The sequence below is a fragment of the Chlamydotis macqueenii genome, chromosome 2 (assembly GCF_036417535.1).
Source record: "Chlamydotis macqueenii isolate bChlMac1 chromosome 2, bChlMac1.mat, whole genome shotgun sequence".
Taxonomy (NCBI): domain Eukaryota; kingdom Metazoa; phylum Chordata; class Aves; order Otidiformes; family Otididae; genus Chlamydotis; species Chlamydotis macqueenii.
In genome coordinates, this window is record NC_141557.1 from 43384049 (window position 1) to 43401861 (window position 17813).

The 17813-nt window shown below is 43.1% G+C and overlaps 1 protein-coding gene across 1 annotated transcript in view; it reads left to right on the forward strand.

The window, feature by feature from the left end:
• TGFBR2 (transforming growth factor beta receptor 2) overlaps window positions 1-17593 on the forward strand; it is a 60651-nt gene extending 43058 nt beyond the window's left edge. Inside the window, exons 6-8 of the mRNA XM_086742739.1 lie at window positions 3505-3646; window positions 11528-11655; window positions 15177-17593. Coding sequence (XP_086598865.1) covers window positions 3505-3646; window positions 11528-11655; window positions 15177-15356 — 450 coding nt within the window. The 3' untranslated portion in view covers window positions 15357-17593. The remainder of the gene's footprint in view (window positions 1-3504; window positions 3647-11527; window positions 11656-15176) is intronic.
• The last annotated feature ends 220 nt before the right edge of the window (window positions 17594-17813 follow it).

Consider the following 17813-nt stretch of genomic DNA (forward strand, 5'->3'; position numbering starts at 1 on the left):
TTTTGCTATTATTGGAGAGCTGCATATGTATACGATGCAACCATCCTCTCTATACTCTTATATTAAGCATATATGAACCTGTTAGCAACTGTTTGTGGCGCTGCTGCAACGCACACACACGCACACATACGATAAGGATGTGCTTCACATTGTGAGGTTGTGCCACAGTTTTAATGCCTGATGGCATTACAGTTTTGTGTGAGTAGACACACGGCTGGTGTACCCCAGCACGTGTAAAGTCAGTCTTCTAGCCTCCAGGGGTGTAAGCAGATAACTAGAGTGATAGATAATCACTTCAAAAGGCCAAAAATGAACTTATTTAAGATTATGGTACATTCTCCATATGCAAGCAAATGTAAGAAAGTCAACTGAAAATAATTGCCCTATTGTGCTTTTTCAGCTAAGTAGCATGGATAATACTCATCTGCTTCACAGGGATGCCAGGAGGATGTTTATGAATGCTTTGAAGATGAAATTTTTCAAGTACATGTTTAAATATTGGCTCTTCTAATGAAAACTGCCGTAGTATAAATTCAGACCATTTATTAAGTTAATTAATTAATAATTATTTAATTATTCATATATTTATACTTGTATTTTTACATTTGTATTTTTATGTATAGGTCACATCAAAGCCTGTCTGTTTACATGGACTTTTACTTCACATGAAACTAATATTTTGGTTTAGAGCATTTTCAGGACAGCTCTTGAGTCAGTAGTGCTCTGTTGAGTTCACGGGAGCTTTGCTGTTGTTTATCTAATGAAAATCTGTCTTTGAAGGTTTCCTTAGTGAGAGGCAACTGTCTTGATCTCATTTTCGGAAAGTTTATTAACCAGAGCCAGGAGTGAAAGATAACCAGTGGAGCTGTATTTAAAATAACACAAACACCACTCACAGTTATGTATCCTTTCTCTTCAGCATGCCACACATTTTTGGAGTTCAGCGAAGTCGTACCATTTGTCAGTCATAAGACTTGTCCCATTTGTAATAAAGTAAAAACAGAGTATTTGGCAGTGTAAGGCAGGGGCTCTGAAACTCAACCCCGCAGGAACTTTGATTGCTTAAAGCCAACCCTTATTTCAAGCTGATTTCTCTGGCATGGCTCACAGACACTCGGAAGTAGGAGGATAGCATCGATACTGCCACTTCTACAGTCCACACTGTCATGGATGACGAAGTACAGTGCTGCCCCAAGCAGGTTAATGTGTTGGAATTGGTGTCCAGTGAATCTGTTTGAGGGTGATATTTACTGCCCTTCTGACTGACGCAACTCAGGGCACAAAACATCCCCCAACAGCTTGAAAGAAACATGAGGTCTCTAGTCAAAAAGATTCAGAAGTCACAAAAATTATAAGGTACTGCAGGAAGAGAGATGGTCCGTCACTAGAAGTTTTGAAGAAGCAAGAACTGAAGCAGACTGGTATTTGCAAAGAGAAAGCATATCCAGACTCCAACCAACTCTGAATTGCTGGCGTTTAGGTACTTAAAATGCCTTTGAGAGTCAGGAGTCACATTTCTGCAAGATACAGGGAAAATATCTTTGACCCAAAGACCTAATAATCTAAATGCAGATAAAAGGACGTAAGTGGAGTGGAACACATGATAAATTCTAAGCAGGATGGAAATGGGATTGGCTTGATAGCATTCTCCAAGTCATTTTAATTTTCCTCCACGTTTCCTTCTGTACTTTTTAGTTGTAGGGCTTCATCCTCCATTGTCCAGCAAAGCTGCAGAATCATTTTCACTGCAAAGAGAGTATGAAATGTCAAACCAGAACAGCACTTTGTGACAATCTGTATTTAGGCACCATTAACTCTTGTTAAAATCAGCAGAGTTTGGTAGTGTGGGAATGTGGGCCATAGTGTAGAGATAACCTTTCTTGAGCTTTGGATGAGGATCTGCTTCAGGAAGAAGTTGTGTGTTGGGGAACAAAGCGGGGGTAGGAACAGGCTCTGCTGCAGGGTTTCTGTATGTTCATGTTCTGCAGGGGAAAGAGATGCTGCTCACCTCAGTGGTGCTGAGACGTAGAATCATAGAATGGTTAGGGTTGGAAGGGACCCTCAAGGGTCATCTAGTCCGATCCCCCCTGCAAGGATCAGAGACATCTCCAACCAGATCAGGTTGTTCAGAGCCCCGTCCAACCTGGCCTTGAATGTTTCCAGGGATGGGGCATCCGCCATCTCTCTGGGCAACCTGTTCATGATTGTCCAAGTACCTGTTCAGTGTATGGCTGTTGCTCACATACTTGGCCTTAAATAGGGAATTTAACTTTGAGACTGATCACATAGGGTTTTTTCTGTCCTCTGTTTATAAAGGCTTTGATCCTGCAACTATTTGATGGTTTTGACACAGAAATTCTCTACTGTTGCAGAGTCCTATGACAAAGCTACGTCCTTGATCTTTCCTGCTGTTTTCTTATGGTGCACTGCACTTTTTGCGGAACATCTTCCCATTTGCCCTGAGCCTGGGGTGATAAGGCATGTTTACAGAAGCTTGTAAAATGGATGTCACAGGGCTCTCTCAGGACTGTACATTTACTATGTGGCTGCCTGCAATTGCAGACCCAGTAACTGAAGTGATCTTTTGCAGCCCTGCTTGCCCTTGGTGGGCTCTGGAGTGATTGCTGTAGTGCAAATAGCTCATTTAAATCACAGGTCCTACTGCATCACCCACTTGTGCTTGTTCATCGCTGCAATAACCAGTTTCCAATTTGAAGCCATCTTTGCCTGATGAAAGACTTATTATGCTTGCAGGTTTTCAAGGGGGATAAATTTTTATACCTGCCCTGTGAAGAGTTTGTCATTCGAGAGGCAACTGTTGAGTGATTCAAAAATTCTTCCTTAAATCCTTTCTTGTAATAAAAACAGACATTTAAACTTTGCCTTCTGTCATGCAATGCCATAATCTAGATCTCAGCAAAGCTGCTAAAATCATTGCTGAAAATTGCTCAGTATGAATAAAGTTTATGAGACCAGCTTTTCAAACAAAGGGGCCAATTTGGGTTTCGATTCAAATGTGTGTTTCTGCATTCAGTATTTGTGTATTTGTTTTCTTCTGCCAGGTCTGCATTTACCACTTTCCTTTTAAGCCTACCATGAAAAGAAACAGCTAACACTGCAGCACAAAAGAATACTGTGTGTTTCTTGCTCATCTGAAAGACACTCGGTCAGTGGCAGTTGCTTGAGGCCCAAAGGGCAGAGTTTATCTGTGAACAGCCAAAGAGTGAGAAAGCTTGTCAGTGTTAAAATTATTTGCTTAAGGAACTAAAAAGGGCTGCTTTTTTTTTTTTTCTTTACCAAGGGAGCTGCAAGTAAGTTGGTAGTCAGGACAATGCCAGATTCCCCTGGCAGCAGAAAATATGACCTGTGCCAAGTATGGCCTGAATTTTTGGATACATGTCAAATGGCATCGTTTCTGTGAAAGCTGAAGTTAAATCACAGCAGAATCCAAAACATAAATTACAATTTCGGCTCCTGAGCTCTCCCTGATCTCCTCTCCTGTAGGTTGGCACAGCAAGGTACATGGCCCCTGAGGTTCTGGAGTCCAGGATGAACCTGGAGAATGTGGAGTCCTTCAAACAAACAGATGTGTACTCCATGGCTTTGGTCCTCTGGGAAATGACATCTCGCTGTAATGGCGTTGGAGGTAAGTGCCGTCACGTTTCTTTGCTCTAAAAGTATGTTTAGACAGAGATGCTTTTGTGGTTGTTGTGAGGATGGAGTGATTCTTTTTAACTCTCACCAGTTCTTCTAGTGTATGTGGATGCTGTAAATGCATTCGGTAATATGAGGTGCACATGTGCATGAGCTGTCTTGAAGGGCAAACACCTGAGTGCACAAGAAAATTGGTCCTCAATTGTTGTAAGGATAAATCTGCCATTAGGTAGACCACTTTTGAAGATTATTAGTGTCTGTTTTTTTCCTATAACTTCTTGAGTAGCCATGGATTGACTCAGTCTGGTTGACCTCACCCAAAATGATTGGAAACATAACACAATTTGAAACATTAAGACCAAGAAGTGATAACTGCCTCTGATTTATTTTGATGGAATGTCAATTCTGAAACATAGTGAGGGCCACTTAAGTGTCACATTTACTAATTGATAATTTCATTAAAAGCCATCATAGTGATACAGAAACCTTCCTACTTTCCCAAAATCCCTAGCTGCTGCTCATTATATTTTGTGATGATGAAAGAGATCATCCATATGAGAAATAAAGGGGTGTTTGTTGTATAAAGTGCAGTAACAAAATAAAAATGTTTGAAAAACTGACTATCAGAACAGCTCCAGGAAGAGCTGCCACGCTTGTTCATATTCAGAGTTTGTTCACTGAAACAAAATCTCCATTTCTGCTTTGCCTAAAGCTGCCCCAGAATTCCCAGTGTGCAGCACTGGTATGTGCTAGAAATCAGAAAAGTTGCTGTTGAGGTATCTGTATTACATATTGCCATGTTTGAAGATTTTCACCTTACTTCAGGGACGGAAATGGGACTAAGTTACACATAAAATTCTTCAGTCTGCTGGAATTGTCTAACATTCATTCTAACAAAAACTGCTGTGCAGGCCAGGGCTTTCACAGGCAGTCTAAGGAGCGGGGCTGTAAAAGGTAACACTAATGTGGATATTACAGTAGATATGCAACCATTATTTGATTTGTTGCCCTTCTTCCAAAACCACAGAGGTTCCCTTTTCATTGGACTTGGCACGAATCCATCTCAAACGGCTGCCACAGCGACAGGACAGTCTTGAAGGCTAGAGCACTATAGTATGAGGAACATAGTGTACAGGAGGAAAACCAATGTCCCATGGGAAGATGTGCATAGCTGCTCCTTGTTTCTCTACTGACATCCATGGGATACCACAAGGGTGTCCATGGAGGTCTCTGAAGCCACTCTGCACAGTGACTGTGTGGCTGCATCACGGTGTCCGTGTGCAGGAGGGATAAATGCCTTCACCTCCGTCTCCTGGTATGTCTGACCAGCATTTGGTCTTGCTGGGTGGGCTGGGTTGTGGGCAACAGATTTGCCCCTGTTTGCACCCTGCCGGGAAAGCTACAAAGCGAGTATGTGTGCAGAAAGCTAGTGGTAGCATAAAAGCAAGAAAAAAAAATCTTTTCTAGTCAAACATTTCAGGGAAAAAACATTTGGTGCTTCAGGAACTGAACCTCAGTCTGGCATATTCCAAGGCAAACCTATCCATGTTTAACTGTCGTGGTCATGCCTGTTTCTAAGTGCGTTGGCACAACCTCAGCCTTTCATTAGCACTTTGTAAATGTGGCTGAGGAGATTTAAAACCTGAGAAAAAGGATCTTTGCCCTGCCTCTTGAGCTCTCTCTGTTTCTTGCATTTAGGAACTCACCTTATTAATATAAATATGAGCTGTTCACTGTGGAGCCTTTTATCTTTGCTGATGCCTGAGTCCTTTCCTGTTCGTATTTGCTGAGTACGGCAAAATGGAGATTGTGGCAAAAGCAAACCTTACTGCTGTTGTTCTCAGAAGGCAACTGCCTAAAAGAGGATATAAAGGGAGTTTCAGAAGGAAGGAAAATCACCAGTGTGTTTAGCCAGAATAGACTGACCCGTTATAACCTTGAGAAGAAGAGCTGAAGTCATTTCAGGAAAAGGAAAGATTTGTTTGGCCCAGCATCCCCCTTTGCTTTCACGGTGGAACTTAACCCCCACCCGCGTCCTGATTTTCCCTGCTCGTTTCATCCCTCAGTCATCCTCATCTCCAGAAACGTATGTCTTGAATTGCATTTCCCTATTTCAGTCATCTTTCCAGGGGTGAAGTCCCCAGCAAAACCACAGGATGACTTGGGCAGAGCTGTAGGGGATGGAACTCAGGCTTCATGTCGCCATCCAGAGCAGTTGAATACAACTGCCAGGATGCAGCTCCCTTAACTTGTCACTAGTACTGAGCTGCAGCAGCATTGCACGGTTTCTTTCATTTCCTTCTCAGATTTTCGCCTGCTTCGTGCAGCCTGGCTATCTTTGCAACCAGCTGGTGAAATACCCTTACAGTGATTCATGACTACAGCTCCCCCTCTGCTTTCTCTCTCCATCTGTCACTCGTTAGACTCCCTCCTCTCCTCACAGCCTTCCCGAGGAGCTGCCTCCACTCATGCAAACCCCTCTTTTTCTTCCTAAACTCTTAGGCACTGAGAGAAATGACCTCACATATAAGCCGGAGTATGCTGACCTGATTGCAGCCAGCCTTTCCAAAGGAGCCTAAAAAATGCAGGCACTGTCTTTGCAGGGCAGAGTTGACTGTGATGTCAACTCCCTGTCGCTAGAGAAAGCAAAGCCCGTGGCGGTTTAGAGGGCAAGGGTGGCAGGCTAAGCAGAGGCAACAGTGTTGGGAACTCTCATTAGGGAGGGAAGCATGGGGGGGTGCTAATTGCCATTCAGCCACATAAAGGTGCCAGTGACTTATTCCTTTCACAAAGGGAGCTCTCAGGATTCATTTGTCGGCGTGCAGGTGTTCGGTGACCGTGGGAGGTGATGGAGGCAGGTCCTTTCACTGCAGCAGCTTTGTCAAACACGGTCTCCACGCTATGCCAGGCCTTTTCAGTCAGCAGACATTTGAACAAAAATACCCAGCAGCATAACCCATACTGTGAAGCTGCCGTAGTAAATAAGCAGGTGGGGATCGGCTTTTGAGAAAGGCCATGCTGTTCATTGTTACTTTGTTGTGCTAAATATGGAGAAGCAGAAATGGGGCACGAGGGAAAGGGGAGACAGAGGCAAAGATCGAGTTTGACTGATTTTTCACCAGAGTATAATTTAAGAGGCATATTTAGAAATTCAGCAATACTACTTTGGGGAGAACTTCAACTGCTCCACGCTGCTGTTAACTTGGTATTTCATTCAGCACAACAGCTGTGCACCAGATGCTACACGTTGCAAGAAATATAATTTCCATCTCAACCATTTGCTTTCAGAGCGACGCAGCTTTGGCAACTGAGCCAAGTGTAATTTCTCTGACAGCCTCCTAGAAAGAAAAGAAAACCATCTTTTTTGTATTGGAGCTGCTACGATTGGGGGACTGTTGGAGGTGGCAGGGGGGAAGGAGAGGAAAGGGAACTTCTGGATGCACAGGGCTGGTGAAGAGGGAGAAGAGAAACCCCTCAGAAAATGGCGATGTTGCTCATGCAGTATTGCACTGCCTGGAGTGGTGGCTGGCTCCGGTATAGCAGCAGAGCTTTGTTTGAAATGGCAGCCTTGCTTTACCAGAGCTGTGTTTAATGTGAATAAAATCACTATTTAATCTTACGCTTACTTGGAAAGAGTTAGCAAAGAGCCACAGTTTGTGCATCTCGTACCTCATGAAATGTTCAGCCTTCACCATATTGTCATGGAGAGGTGGCGGTTTCTGGAGGCAGGGAGCATTTTGATAGCCTGTGCAGTGGGGCTGTGCCTATGCATTGGGCCCTGAGGTGGCTGCAGCTGGGGCCTTCGTGGAGCAGAGCCCAGTTAGGGCATGTCTGCACTGTGCTGGCTTGTGGTGGCATGTAACCCAGAGCTGGTACATCCACACGTGCAGCATCACCCCATGACAGTAACTCATATCCTAGAAATTCTCTATGTGTCACCACAGTCCTACATGTAAGGTAGCAAACACTTTCCTTCAACAAGCACAGGTAGCAGTAGATAAGATCGCTGCACTATACTCCATGTTGGGTGCTGATGTGCTCATGTGCTCTGCGTTCCTCTACTTTCCTACCTCAGGATCCAGTCCACAGTGACTAAGCAGCCTGTAACCATACAGAGGTGGCAGAGCTCATGCACTCCCAAACCTTTGGAAGGGTGGCTGTGTCTTTGATCATCAAATGTGAAGTCACTTAAAACATGTCTGTGCAAGGGAAACTGCACAGTCAGTTCATCCATTCCAAAACATCCTCACCCTTCCCAGCTAACCTCTTTCTTCTGAAGGAGCAGAATGGGGAAACCTAGGGTAAATGTAAAGTAAGCTCCTTAAAGACAGCTCCTTAAACTTGGTGATTAAATTATTTTTAAGCTTCTGCATAATCCCTTTGTGCAATGGCTAAGTAGATCTACCACCCAAATTGCTCTAGCATGAAGAAAAACACAATCCACATACATACACGGGTGGGTATGTGTGCGTGAACTGCCACAGAAGCTCTATCATCGATTGATTTATCCCTTCTGTGGCTCTCCCCTTGTAAACTCTAAAGGGAGAGGTGTTTCAAAAGAACCTGACAGTTTCAGAACACAAGCCCACTGCTGTGGACTGTGCTCCACAGCTGATTTTTGCTGGCCTTCTTTCACCTTACTCCTCGTTTGATTCTACAAATGAGCCTTCATCTTCCAGCATGAGAGGTTGTCCCACAGAAATCAGCAAGACAGATCACATGAGGGAGTGTTGACAGGGTTTGCAGGTACGCTGTTCTGACCCAAAGGAAGAGAATCTCACTGCAAAGAGCTTAAAGCAGAAAAAGATCACGAGCGAGGCATATTTTTCATGAGGAACCCATGGCCAAATATTCCAAGCATTCATCAGGAACAACACATAGTTTTTCAGTAATGTCTCTGTTTGGGGCTAAAAATCCAGTCCCAGCCTTTCTGAGAGTTATGGCCAGGGCAGTGTCAAAGGGAACCAGAAGTACAGTGATTATTACAGCAAGGTAGCTCACAACCATAAAGATTAAATGCTGGAGGTTAAAGTTGAAGGAACCCTGCCATTCCTGAACGCTAAAGGTGCTGTAGTTCATAGTACCTGAAGTATTTATGGTACTTCAGCCAGTTGTCATTTTTAGTGCCTGACTGGTCTAAAAAACAATCAAAAGAAACACATAAGGCATGAAAAATAGGTTCAGCATCTGTATATAGCCGTGCACAAGCAGCTAGGCACAAACATCTTAACCTACTTCAAAATGACATCTGTTACATCTACTGCAGCACGTCAACATGATCCATGAATAACCCCAGCTAGTACTGCAAAATGTGCCTGACACCTGAGATTCCACAGCATAGGGATGATTTACTGCGAGAGGATTTGTTAGGCTTTTCTTTCTAAGGGAAAGAGAAGCAAGATAATAAATAGCAAGAAGATGCTGCACGCTTTTCAAACTGTGGGAAGGCATGACTTTTTTACTATAAAGTTATTACAGCAAATTGGCACGTAACTTCAATTTCTCTTTCTTTACTATTAGGAAAAAATAAAATAAATTTAAAAAAAACAACAAAAAACAACCACAAAACCCAAATCTGAAAAACCTATTCAGTCTTTGTATTTGAAAGAGGAATGTTCATAGCATAGAAAGAACTTCTCAAACAGTGAAAATATATTACAAACCTATCAATTCCCCAGGAATGCTTTCCCTTCCCTCACTTGGACATCTCATGAACCTGGATGGCAATCAAATTAAGCTCAGTGAGAGGAACAGGTCAGCACTGCAGCACCAGCTTCCCTCCATTGGACATTCAGACTCCTCTGACTCCTCATACTGCAGGAATGTCTCAGAGCCTTGGCTGGTGTCCGTGACCACTACCATAATCAAACCATGACTGATGGAGATGATGTAGGAAATGACTGTCTAGGTCATGCTATTTAAATTTTCCCAGCAAACTTCTATATTTTGGTTTGCTTTGAAAGTAGAGGTATCTGCTTTGTAATCATTGTGCATCCACTGCACAGGAATCCAGGTCTGACCAGCAAGATGGCAACTTCCCAATTAACTTCTATAGCTAAAGTCTTGTAAATTTACTTTGGCTGAGTAACCTCTAACTCAGATTAATGTGGGTGAAACTGGTCTGACTTCTTGTAGAGGAAAGAAAGCAAAGCCGACTCTGGACTTTGAGTCTTAAAAAAAAGTTATTTTCATATGGGAAGATAGGGGTTGTGTTTTGGGACTATAGCCACCCTCCAGAGCATTTTGTGGACAGTGGCCAGCACCAGGTGGTTCAGGAGAAGGAGAGAGCTCTGCAGGAGGCATCTATGAGGTGATCTGCTGCACTGCACACACAGTTGTGTGCAGCTGGATCTCTAAACGCTGAACTTCAAAGCACAAGGTTTAATATCCCTTCCAAAATGTTTGCTATCGTACCTTGATAATTTTTTTTAAGCATTAGAAATTTCTTTTCTTTTTCTGTAGCATATATTTTTCATCTCATGGCCATCACATAGAAATGAGACCTACAGCCTGACTGTAAGGTTTTGGAGAAAAGTCCACCTTTTAGTTATGTTCAATACTACCTTGCTTTTATCATGAGACATGACAATCAGAAGGATCTGACCTGTGTTATCTTGATCATTAGTTATTTTCAGTATTTTACCATATGACCTCTTACTTTTCTCTCCAAAGGAAACAAAGCCAACCTTTAGAGGTTCTTCCCATTTTTTGTGGGCCTTTACTCATTGTTGTCACCCTTCTCGGAGCTTCTTTTTACCCCCAGAGAGGAGCGAGCAGCACTGGACACTGCATTTGAACTTTGCTTGTAACATTACACAACAGCACTGTGTCTCCCATCTCATTCATCTCTCTTCACACATCTTTTGGGCACTCACATGCATTCTTCAGACTGCCTTGTAGATTACACTTCAGTTTTTCTTGCCCTCAATTAATTCCTAGAAAGAAAAAAGAGGCAGCAGAACAGGCCAACTTCATAAATCTTTATCTAATACTAGCAAGTCATTAGGCCTGTGAGTAAAGTCTCCATCTGTTCCCAAAGAAACCACAGCATTTTCTACACTGTGTCAGCATCTACTATAATATTTCCGCTCTCAGAGATTTCTTGAGTTTTCTCCAAAGGTCCCATATGTCTTCCTCTTCCTCTCTCTCTCCAAAGAAAAGCAAAGAAAATATGCAACGTGCAAACAAAAACTGGAATGGCAGCAACCCCCTCAGGAAACTGTGCCCCCTGCATCATGGGCCAAAACAGACCCATTTTGGGAAAGAGGCCTAAAATAAGAGCAGACTACTACTTTCTACAAGGGAACCTGGGTCAGTAATAAACAAGGGTAGCATAGCAGCTTCCAGCACTGCTCCTTACTGTATCTTTGTCCTTTTCAAGCAACTGTTCCCTCCTAGCAATCTGGCACATTAACATCTATAGATTTCAGTTTATATTTCACCTGGTAAGTGTGTTTGGACCTAAGGAGGGGACCAGAGTAACCAGTTCTTGCACGCCTGGCTCAGGCAAATCTCACCTTGAAGCTCCTGTGTGTTTTGCTTCAGCACAGATTGAAAGGCTCACAAACCATTATAGGTTAGTGTGCTGCTCTGGCTGTTGCTAATATGATTATGTACTAAAGGGTTTAAATTAAAATTGTTTAGTTGGCTAGGAAAGGAAAAAGGGAGGGAGGGAGCGTGTGGGAGAAACACATTTGAAACATTTTTGAAAATGCCAACTGGCTTTGCTTTGTTTGGAGCTGGTCAAGCAGAACAGTGGCACTGAGCAGCTAATCAGTAGCTCCTACTCCTCTAGAGAACAGCCAGCTCCCTTCACACTTGGCACCAGCACAGCACAGCTGAATACCCTTGTGTTTGCTTATTCTCTTGGCAGAAGTGAAAGAGTACGAGCCCCCGTTCGGCTCTAAAGTGCGAGAACACCCCTGCGTGGAAAGCATGAAGGACAATGTCCTCAGAGACAGAGGGCGACCCGAGATCCCCAGCTCCTGGCTTAACCATCAGGTAAGAGCACCACATATAAGCAGCTGGGAGCTGTGCTGCACGTTTAGCTGCTGCCTGAAGCCTGAGCCTTAGCTCAGTGCCCTGCCCAACAGGCTGGACCTCTCATTTGCATGGATTAGAGCTCTGTCACACGGTGACACAGATGCTGCCGGTGGTTCAGACACCACCGTGATCTGCACCGTGCTTACCCCAAAGCCCTGGGATTTCTGCTGCCCACCAGTGTAATCTAAAAGTGATCGAAACAAAAAGTTTGGAAACATGAGACCCAACAATCATCTAGACAGCCACAGACTAATTGAGGCCTTAAAGCACACTGTGTCCAGGCTCTGAAAGGTCAAAGAGAACAACTTCGCACATGGGCCCCTTCAGCAGAGAAAATAAATCTCAGTACGTTATCATGGAGAGCAGTCATAGTTGTATCCCAGCTGTTGACAGGTTTAAGAAAATAGGAAATGAGTCTTCAGCAAGGCAGTCTGTTTTTATTCAGGTTGCACATTAGCAGTCCGTTTTTCTGGCGTGTCATGAAGCGCTCTGTCAGCTTTTCCCATTCATGGACACTATGGTTGCACTTCCTAGGTGACAGTAGATTTCTCAGTAGATGAAACTGAATGGAAACAAGCCAAAGGCATGCATTTCTTCACCTTTGCTCCAGCAGTTTTATCAGTAGAGATAAAATGAGAGTCATATCAGAGAAGAAGTAAGGCTTGGTTGTTCCACTTGTCAATGAAATATGCTGAGTGGTCATTACAGACAAAAGAAAAGCGTTGTGAATATTTATAAAAGCCCAGACAACCAAATTCAGCTAGTATTTCCATCAGAAGCATTGTAACACTCCCTTTTTCATTCCAGTTGAGATGTTAAAGTCATAGTCTAACACCTACTTAAGAAAGGCCAATTGAGTGGCCAAAATCAATCATCTTTCCAACCAAGAACAATGCATCTCCCATCTGATGGCTATGGCAGAGTGTAGCCCATTCCTGGACCACAGAGACTTGGTTCTTATGTAGTCATCTGTGACGAGTAGAGTTATTGAGGAGGGCCCTTTAACTGGGGAGGAAAGCTGTATTTTGAGGGACGCCTGGATATCTGATATTACCAGTACTAAAAAGCCCTTGGCATTTTTGGGAGCCATAGATACAACCATCTTCTAAATGACAAGTTGAGCTGGGAAGGAGAGATTGTACTAATGCTCATCTTTATAGAAAAGAACTGGTTGCAGAAATTTTATAAAAATTGTGGATGAGCTAGTAAAAGGGATCATGAGTTGACTGCAGTTGTTGTTTTCCACGAAGGCAAAATGAAGCCCAAACTGGTAATATAAATTTTCAGAACAGCCCAATTAACAAAGCAGAATATAATCCTGATTCAGATCATTTGGGAGAAAAAAATTGAGTAGTAGAAAATGCTTAAAATTAGGAACAGTCTGAGAATATTTCTCAGGGTACTCAAAAGACAGTCTCATATGTGAAAAAAATTAAAGTAAAGAAGGGTAGAGAACTGATTAGGGAAACAGAAGAACAACAGGAAGATCTGTGGTCAGCAAACTTGAGGATAATCAGAGTTTTCTCAAGAGCAAAAGGAAATCTAACTTAGTGCCAATCTGTTGCTGGATATGAACAAAAGATACTGCTTATGCTAATGCAAAGGCAGAAGTGGTCAGTGTTCTGCCTTTGGGAAGAGTCAGATGATGTACATATAATAGAACGTGATGAAGACCCCTAAAAGCAAAAGTCATGGGCACTTAAAGCAGGCCTGGGGCAGTGTTAGGTGGCCCAGGGACTTGTCTGCATTTGGGGCAGGGCAACTCCTGTGGGCACGGCATTGGGGCACTGCGTTACGTGGCAGTAGAAATGGGAAATACCACTGGTTATGCCTTGGAGAGAAGTGTCCAGGAGCTTGTTTCATGCACAGCCAGTCGTAGCTGCAGGCGTAAGAATGCTGGCATGCCCAGGGCACCTGGGCAGGGAAGCACTGTGCTCGGGATCCCCGTGGTGCTCAGACATGGGACGGGCCCGTGGCTGGTCTCATGGCAGCCAGCCTGAGCGTGTGGAGGGCTGCAGCTGAAGGTACTGGAGTAAAGCTGTAAGATACCCTGTGAATTTAGTCACCTCTGGTGCTACCTCTGGTAGCAAGTAAAATGATTGCAGATTTGGACCTAGGTGTCCTGCACTCGGCTTCAGAAACTTCCTCCCTGTGTCAAACCCAGACCTCAGTCTGCACCCAGTACAGGGCACCCCGTCGACTGGGATGACCACGTGTCTGTGCTTGCGTGTCCCCAGGACAGGCACAGCTGGCTCCAACAGGGTTCAGCTAAGAGTCTAAGGCAGGAAACGGATGCCTGATAACATACTCAGAGTACATGTAATGAAGGTAGATTTAATTCCCTTCATCTGAATCCCTTCCGTGTTTCACATTGTGTTATGTAAAATGCAGTGATGCATCGGCTTCCGCGGGGCTGTGACAGTTTGCAGCAGCTGAGGATCTGCTTTGAACTCCACAGAAGTTGCTCTTACTGTAATGGCTCTTCCATATTCATTTCCTTCCTCTGCAGTCGTGTTTTTGTAATGAACTCATTATTCATCATGATAAAATTCTGGAATGGATTTACATATTACAATTTTCGCCCCCCCTTAATGAGATTTGTTGCACTATTGATTTCAAGTTAATGTTTAATATTTAATTTCATTTACTGCTTGTAATTTCAATGCCAGCAGAAAACTAATGTTATTTGTATACAGACAATAGCATTCTGCTATTAACATTGACATCAGTCAACATCACCAATTAGGTAAATTATGCAATTAATGCAGTGTTGTGAAATGTTATTTTTTTAAATAAGAAGTTTAAGATAAATCCTACTTAATGGGCTTCTAGTGTCGTAAAGCAAAGCACACAATTTCCTGGCAAATAACTCATGTTTATAAAATGCATTACAGAGATGCAACTGTTTTTTGCTCCTGTAAACATGCGCATCAGCATTGAAATGAAGGTTAAATAGTTACATCTGTGAGTGACATGTGTTTAAGTGTTTGTGGGATTGCAGCCCATATTTGCACGTAGATTTAGTTAGTCTGCAAGGAATTCATAAAGGGCTGATGTAGGGCCTGATACTGCTGGCAATCAGAATTTTGTTCGAAAAACCCAAGCAGAATTCAGGCATGCAAAGGCCTGGCTAGAGCGGAAAGTTACGTTATCTGATAATTCTGATCACATTTATTAAAAAAAAACTCTACATGCTTCCATAGCACTAGTCCAAAGCATCCTTTTTCTTGTTAGAAAGTACAAGAATATATGCACAGCGATGACAGTACTAAGTTGCTGAAAATATTGTAGTAGGATTTCTTCTTTTCTTTTTTAAAAAAAAAAGCATGCCCCATTATAGTAGCAATCGATCCCATAAAGCACCTCCAGGACACACTTGAATACTCCCCTGAACCTGAAAGGGCGCTAAAGCAACTCTCAGACACGGGCTTTGGCAGTGACTGGCCCCATCACGGCTGTTCTCTCTCTGTTTTCTGCAGGGCATCCAGATGGTGTGCGAAACTCTTATTGAGTGCTGGGACCACGACCCCGAGGCCCGGCTCACGGCGCAGTGCGTCGCGGAGCGCTTCAGTGAGCTCAAGCACCACGACAAGCTCTCGGGAAGGAGCTGTTCAGAGGAGAAGATCCCTGAAGACGGCTCCGTGACCACTGCCAAGTAACGCACACCCAAGAGCTCCGAAATGGAGAGAAGTCGCTCCTAGATGCGTTCACCTTGGCAAAGGAAGAAGTCTCGATCAGTGCCTTGACTTGCTTCCTGGAGGACTGAGGATGTCACTACTCCCTTTAGGCTCTGACTCCAGACAGGGAGATGTATTCGTGGGAATTAAAAGCCAGGGAGTAGGTGTCATACCCTGGCATTGGCTGCCAGCACCATGTCGTAGGAGGAGCTATGTATATTAGCACTTCCTCGGGAAATGAGATTTGAAAATAGCCAATAACATTATGCACTTTATTAATGCCTGTATATAACTATGAAATTGCTATTTTTATATATATATACATATATATTAAAAATGTGTGTATGTATATATATATCTCTATATATCTATAAACAGCCATGCTCTGAAAAAAAAGGGTTTAAAAAAAAAGTGCTTCCAGGAAATTACCGGTGCGTTAGAGATCCCTCCCCCTTAAGGAAGGAGCCTGGGGAGACTGGCATAGCACGACACCAGCAATTGTGCACTAAGCTCTCTGCCAAAAAGATAGGAATAATATGCAATAAGATGATGGCTTTCAAAGCGTGTGCTGTAACCAGCCGGCTGCAGCCCTGCAGTTCACAGTTGCAGGAGCAGTCTCACGGCAGACAGGCCAATTTGGCTTTGCAGTTGTACCTATGCGGCCCTGTCTGCAGCACATGTTGGAAGGTTCAGGGATGCCTTTGCCCACTCACCTTAACCCCAATGCCCGCACAGTGTCCCAGAAAAGGAGTGCAAGGAGATTTGGTCCCTCCCACACGTGTGTTTCAATACAGAGGTCATTAATGTTATATGTTTATTGCTTTGAATTCATGCTGCTTGCAAGCAGGTTGCAAAATACCAGCAGGATGAGTTTTCTCCTCCTCCCATCCCCATCCCGCAACCATACAAAACAAGACAGGGGCAACAATAATCCAAGCAGATGTTTTATATTTGCTGTGCATTCCGAGTGCAGGCAGTACTATTTTTTTTTCATTCCTTTTACTTTCATTGTGTTGCTGTAAGAACAAACTTTTTTTTTCCCCTGTACAGCATGTCTAATTGCTTGACACACCACAGTCTGACTGTTCCATGCTTTCTAGAGAAAAGTAAGAGACAACAGCTGGTGCCTTTATTTTTGCAGAAGGACCTTGGAGGTGAGGGAAAGCTCTGTAGCATTAGGTTAATGGCATAGCCTGCCCTCAGCACTGCTTGCATGTAGGGCCGCCCTCAGCAAGTCAGCAATTAACAGAAAAATCCCAACAGCTGAGAAAGATTATTTATTCCAAAAGGATCCTTCAGACATTGCTTACATTCTTTCAGTTCTCCAAAATGTTTAAGGCAGTTGACATCACATTGGGCCTATATAAATGACAGCAGTGTGTTTAATAAGTGCTAACAATTTTGTTTTCAGGAGTTTTGCAGTGATTTTTCCACTCTTTTCTTCCCCATGGCATGTAATCAGGCCTTGGAAATTAGAAATTCAACCAGCACAAACCAGTCCTGTACAGATGTATCTGGTGCAATTTACTAAACACTTCTGACAGATAAACATCAATATTTCTCTAGAAGATATTGCCATGTAAGTCAATAGGAATCATGCTTATTCAAATAGGAGTTAAGATTTATGATGACAAATATTTTATTTGAATGGGTTTGTATCTGCTTTTTTTTTTTTCTTTTCATTTTAACCAAACTACTCAGAAATATCTAAACATAGCAGGGCAAAACCTCAACAACTACAGTGGAATTCAGAGGATACTATGTCAAATTTTAAAAGCAGGGGAATGACATGTTTTTTGTAAAAAAGAAAATCAGAAAGCCGGCCAAGGGAGCGGGAGCATGATGCTCCTTCAGTGATACTTTGGCTGCCCAGAGCAGGGCGGGGAGGAGAGAACAGCATGGGGCCTGTGTCTCTTCCTCCATCCACGCTGAAGGTCAAGGAATGGCATCCAGTAGCTCCTGACAATACTGACATTTTTATGGGTTTTTTTTTTTTTTTTTACTACTACATGTAAAGGAAAATTTTTATTCTTTTAAGGAATATTTCACCTGTACGTCATGTATGAAATAGGAATGTGAACAATGTATACTCTTGTATATCAAATGTTTCAAGCACTTAACTGCTTTGTAAACAGTTTGGGCAGGGGGGTTGATCTATTTTGTTTTGTTTTGTATAAATCAAATGTTTATTGGAGCAAATAAAATAACACTGACTCGAATTTGTCTTTCATCTTTGGAACATCCAGAATAGGGAGAGGACTTTTCCTAAAATGAACCCTATCCTAAAATGCTTCAGGCCCATTCCAACCCATCAGAGGCCCAAGTGTCATGCTCAGCGTGTCCAGTGCATTCACATGTGTCCTGCTTTGCTGATGACTCCTTCCCCCTGTCTCCATCCTGCCCTTCAGCAGAACACCACTAGCAGATACCCAAACTTGC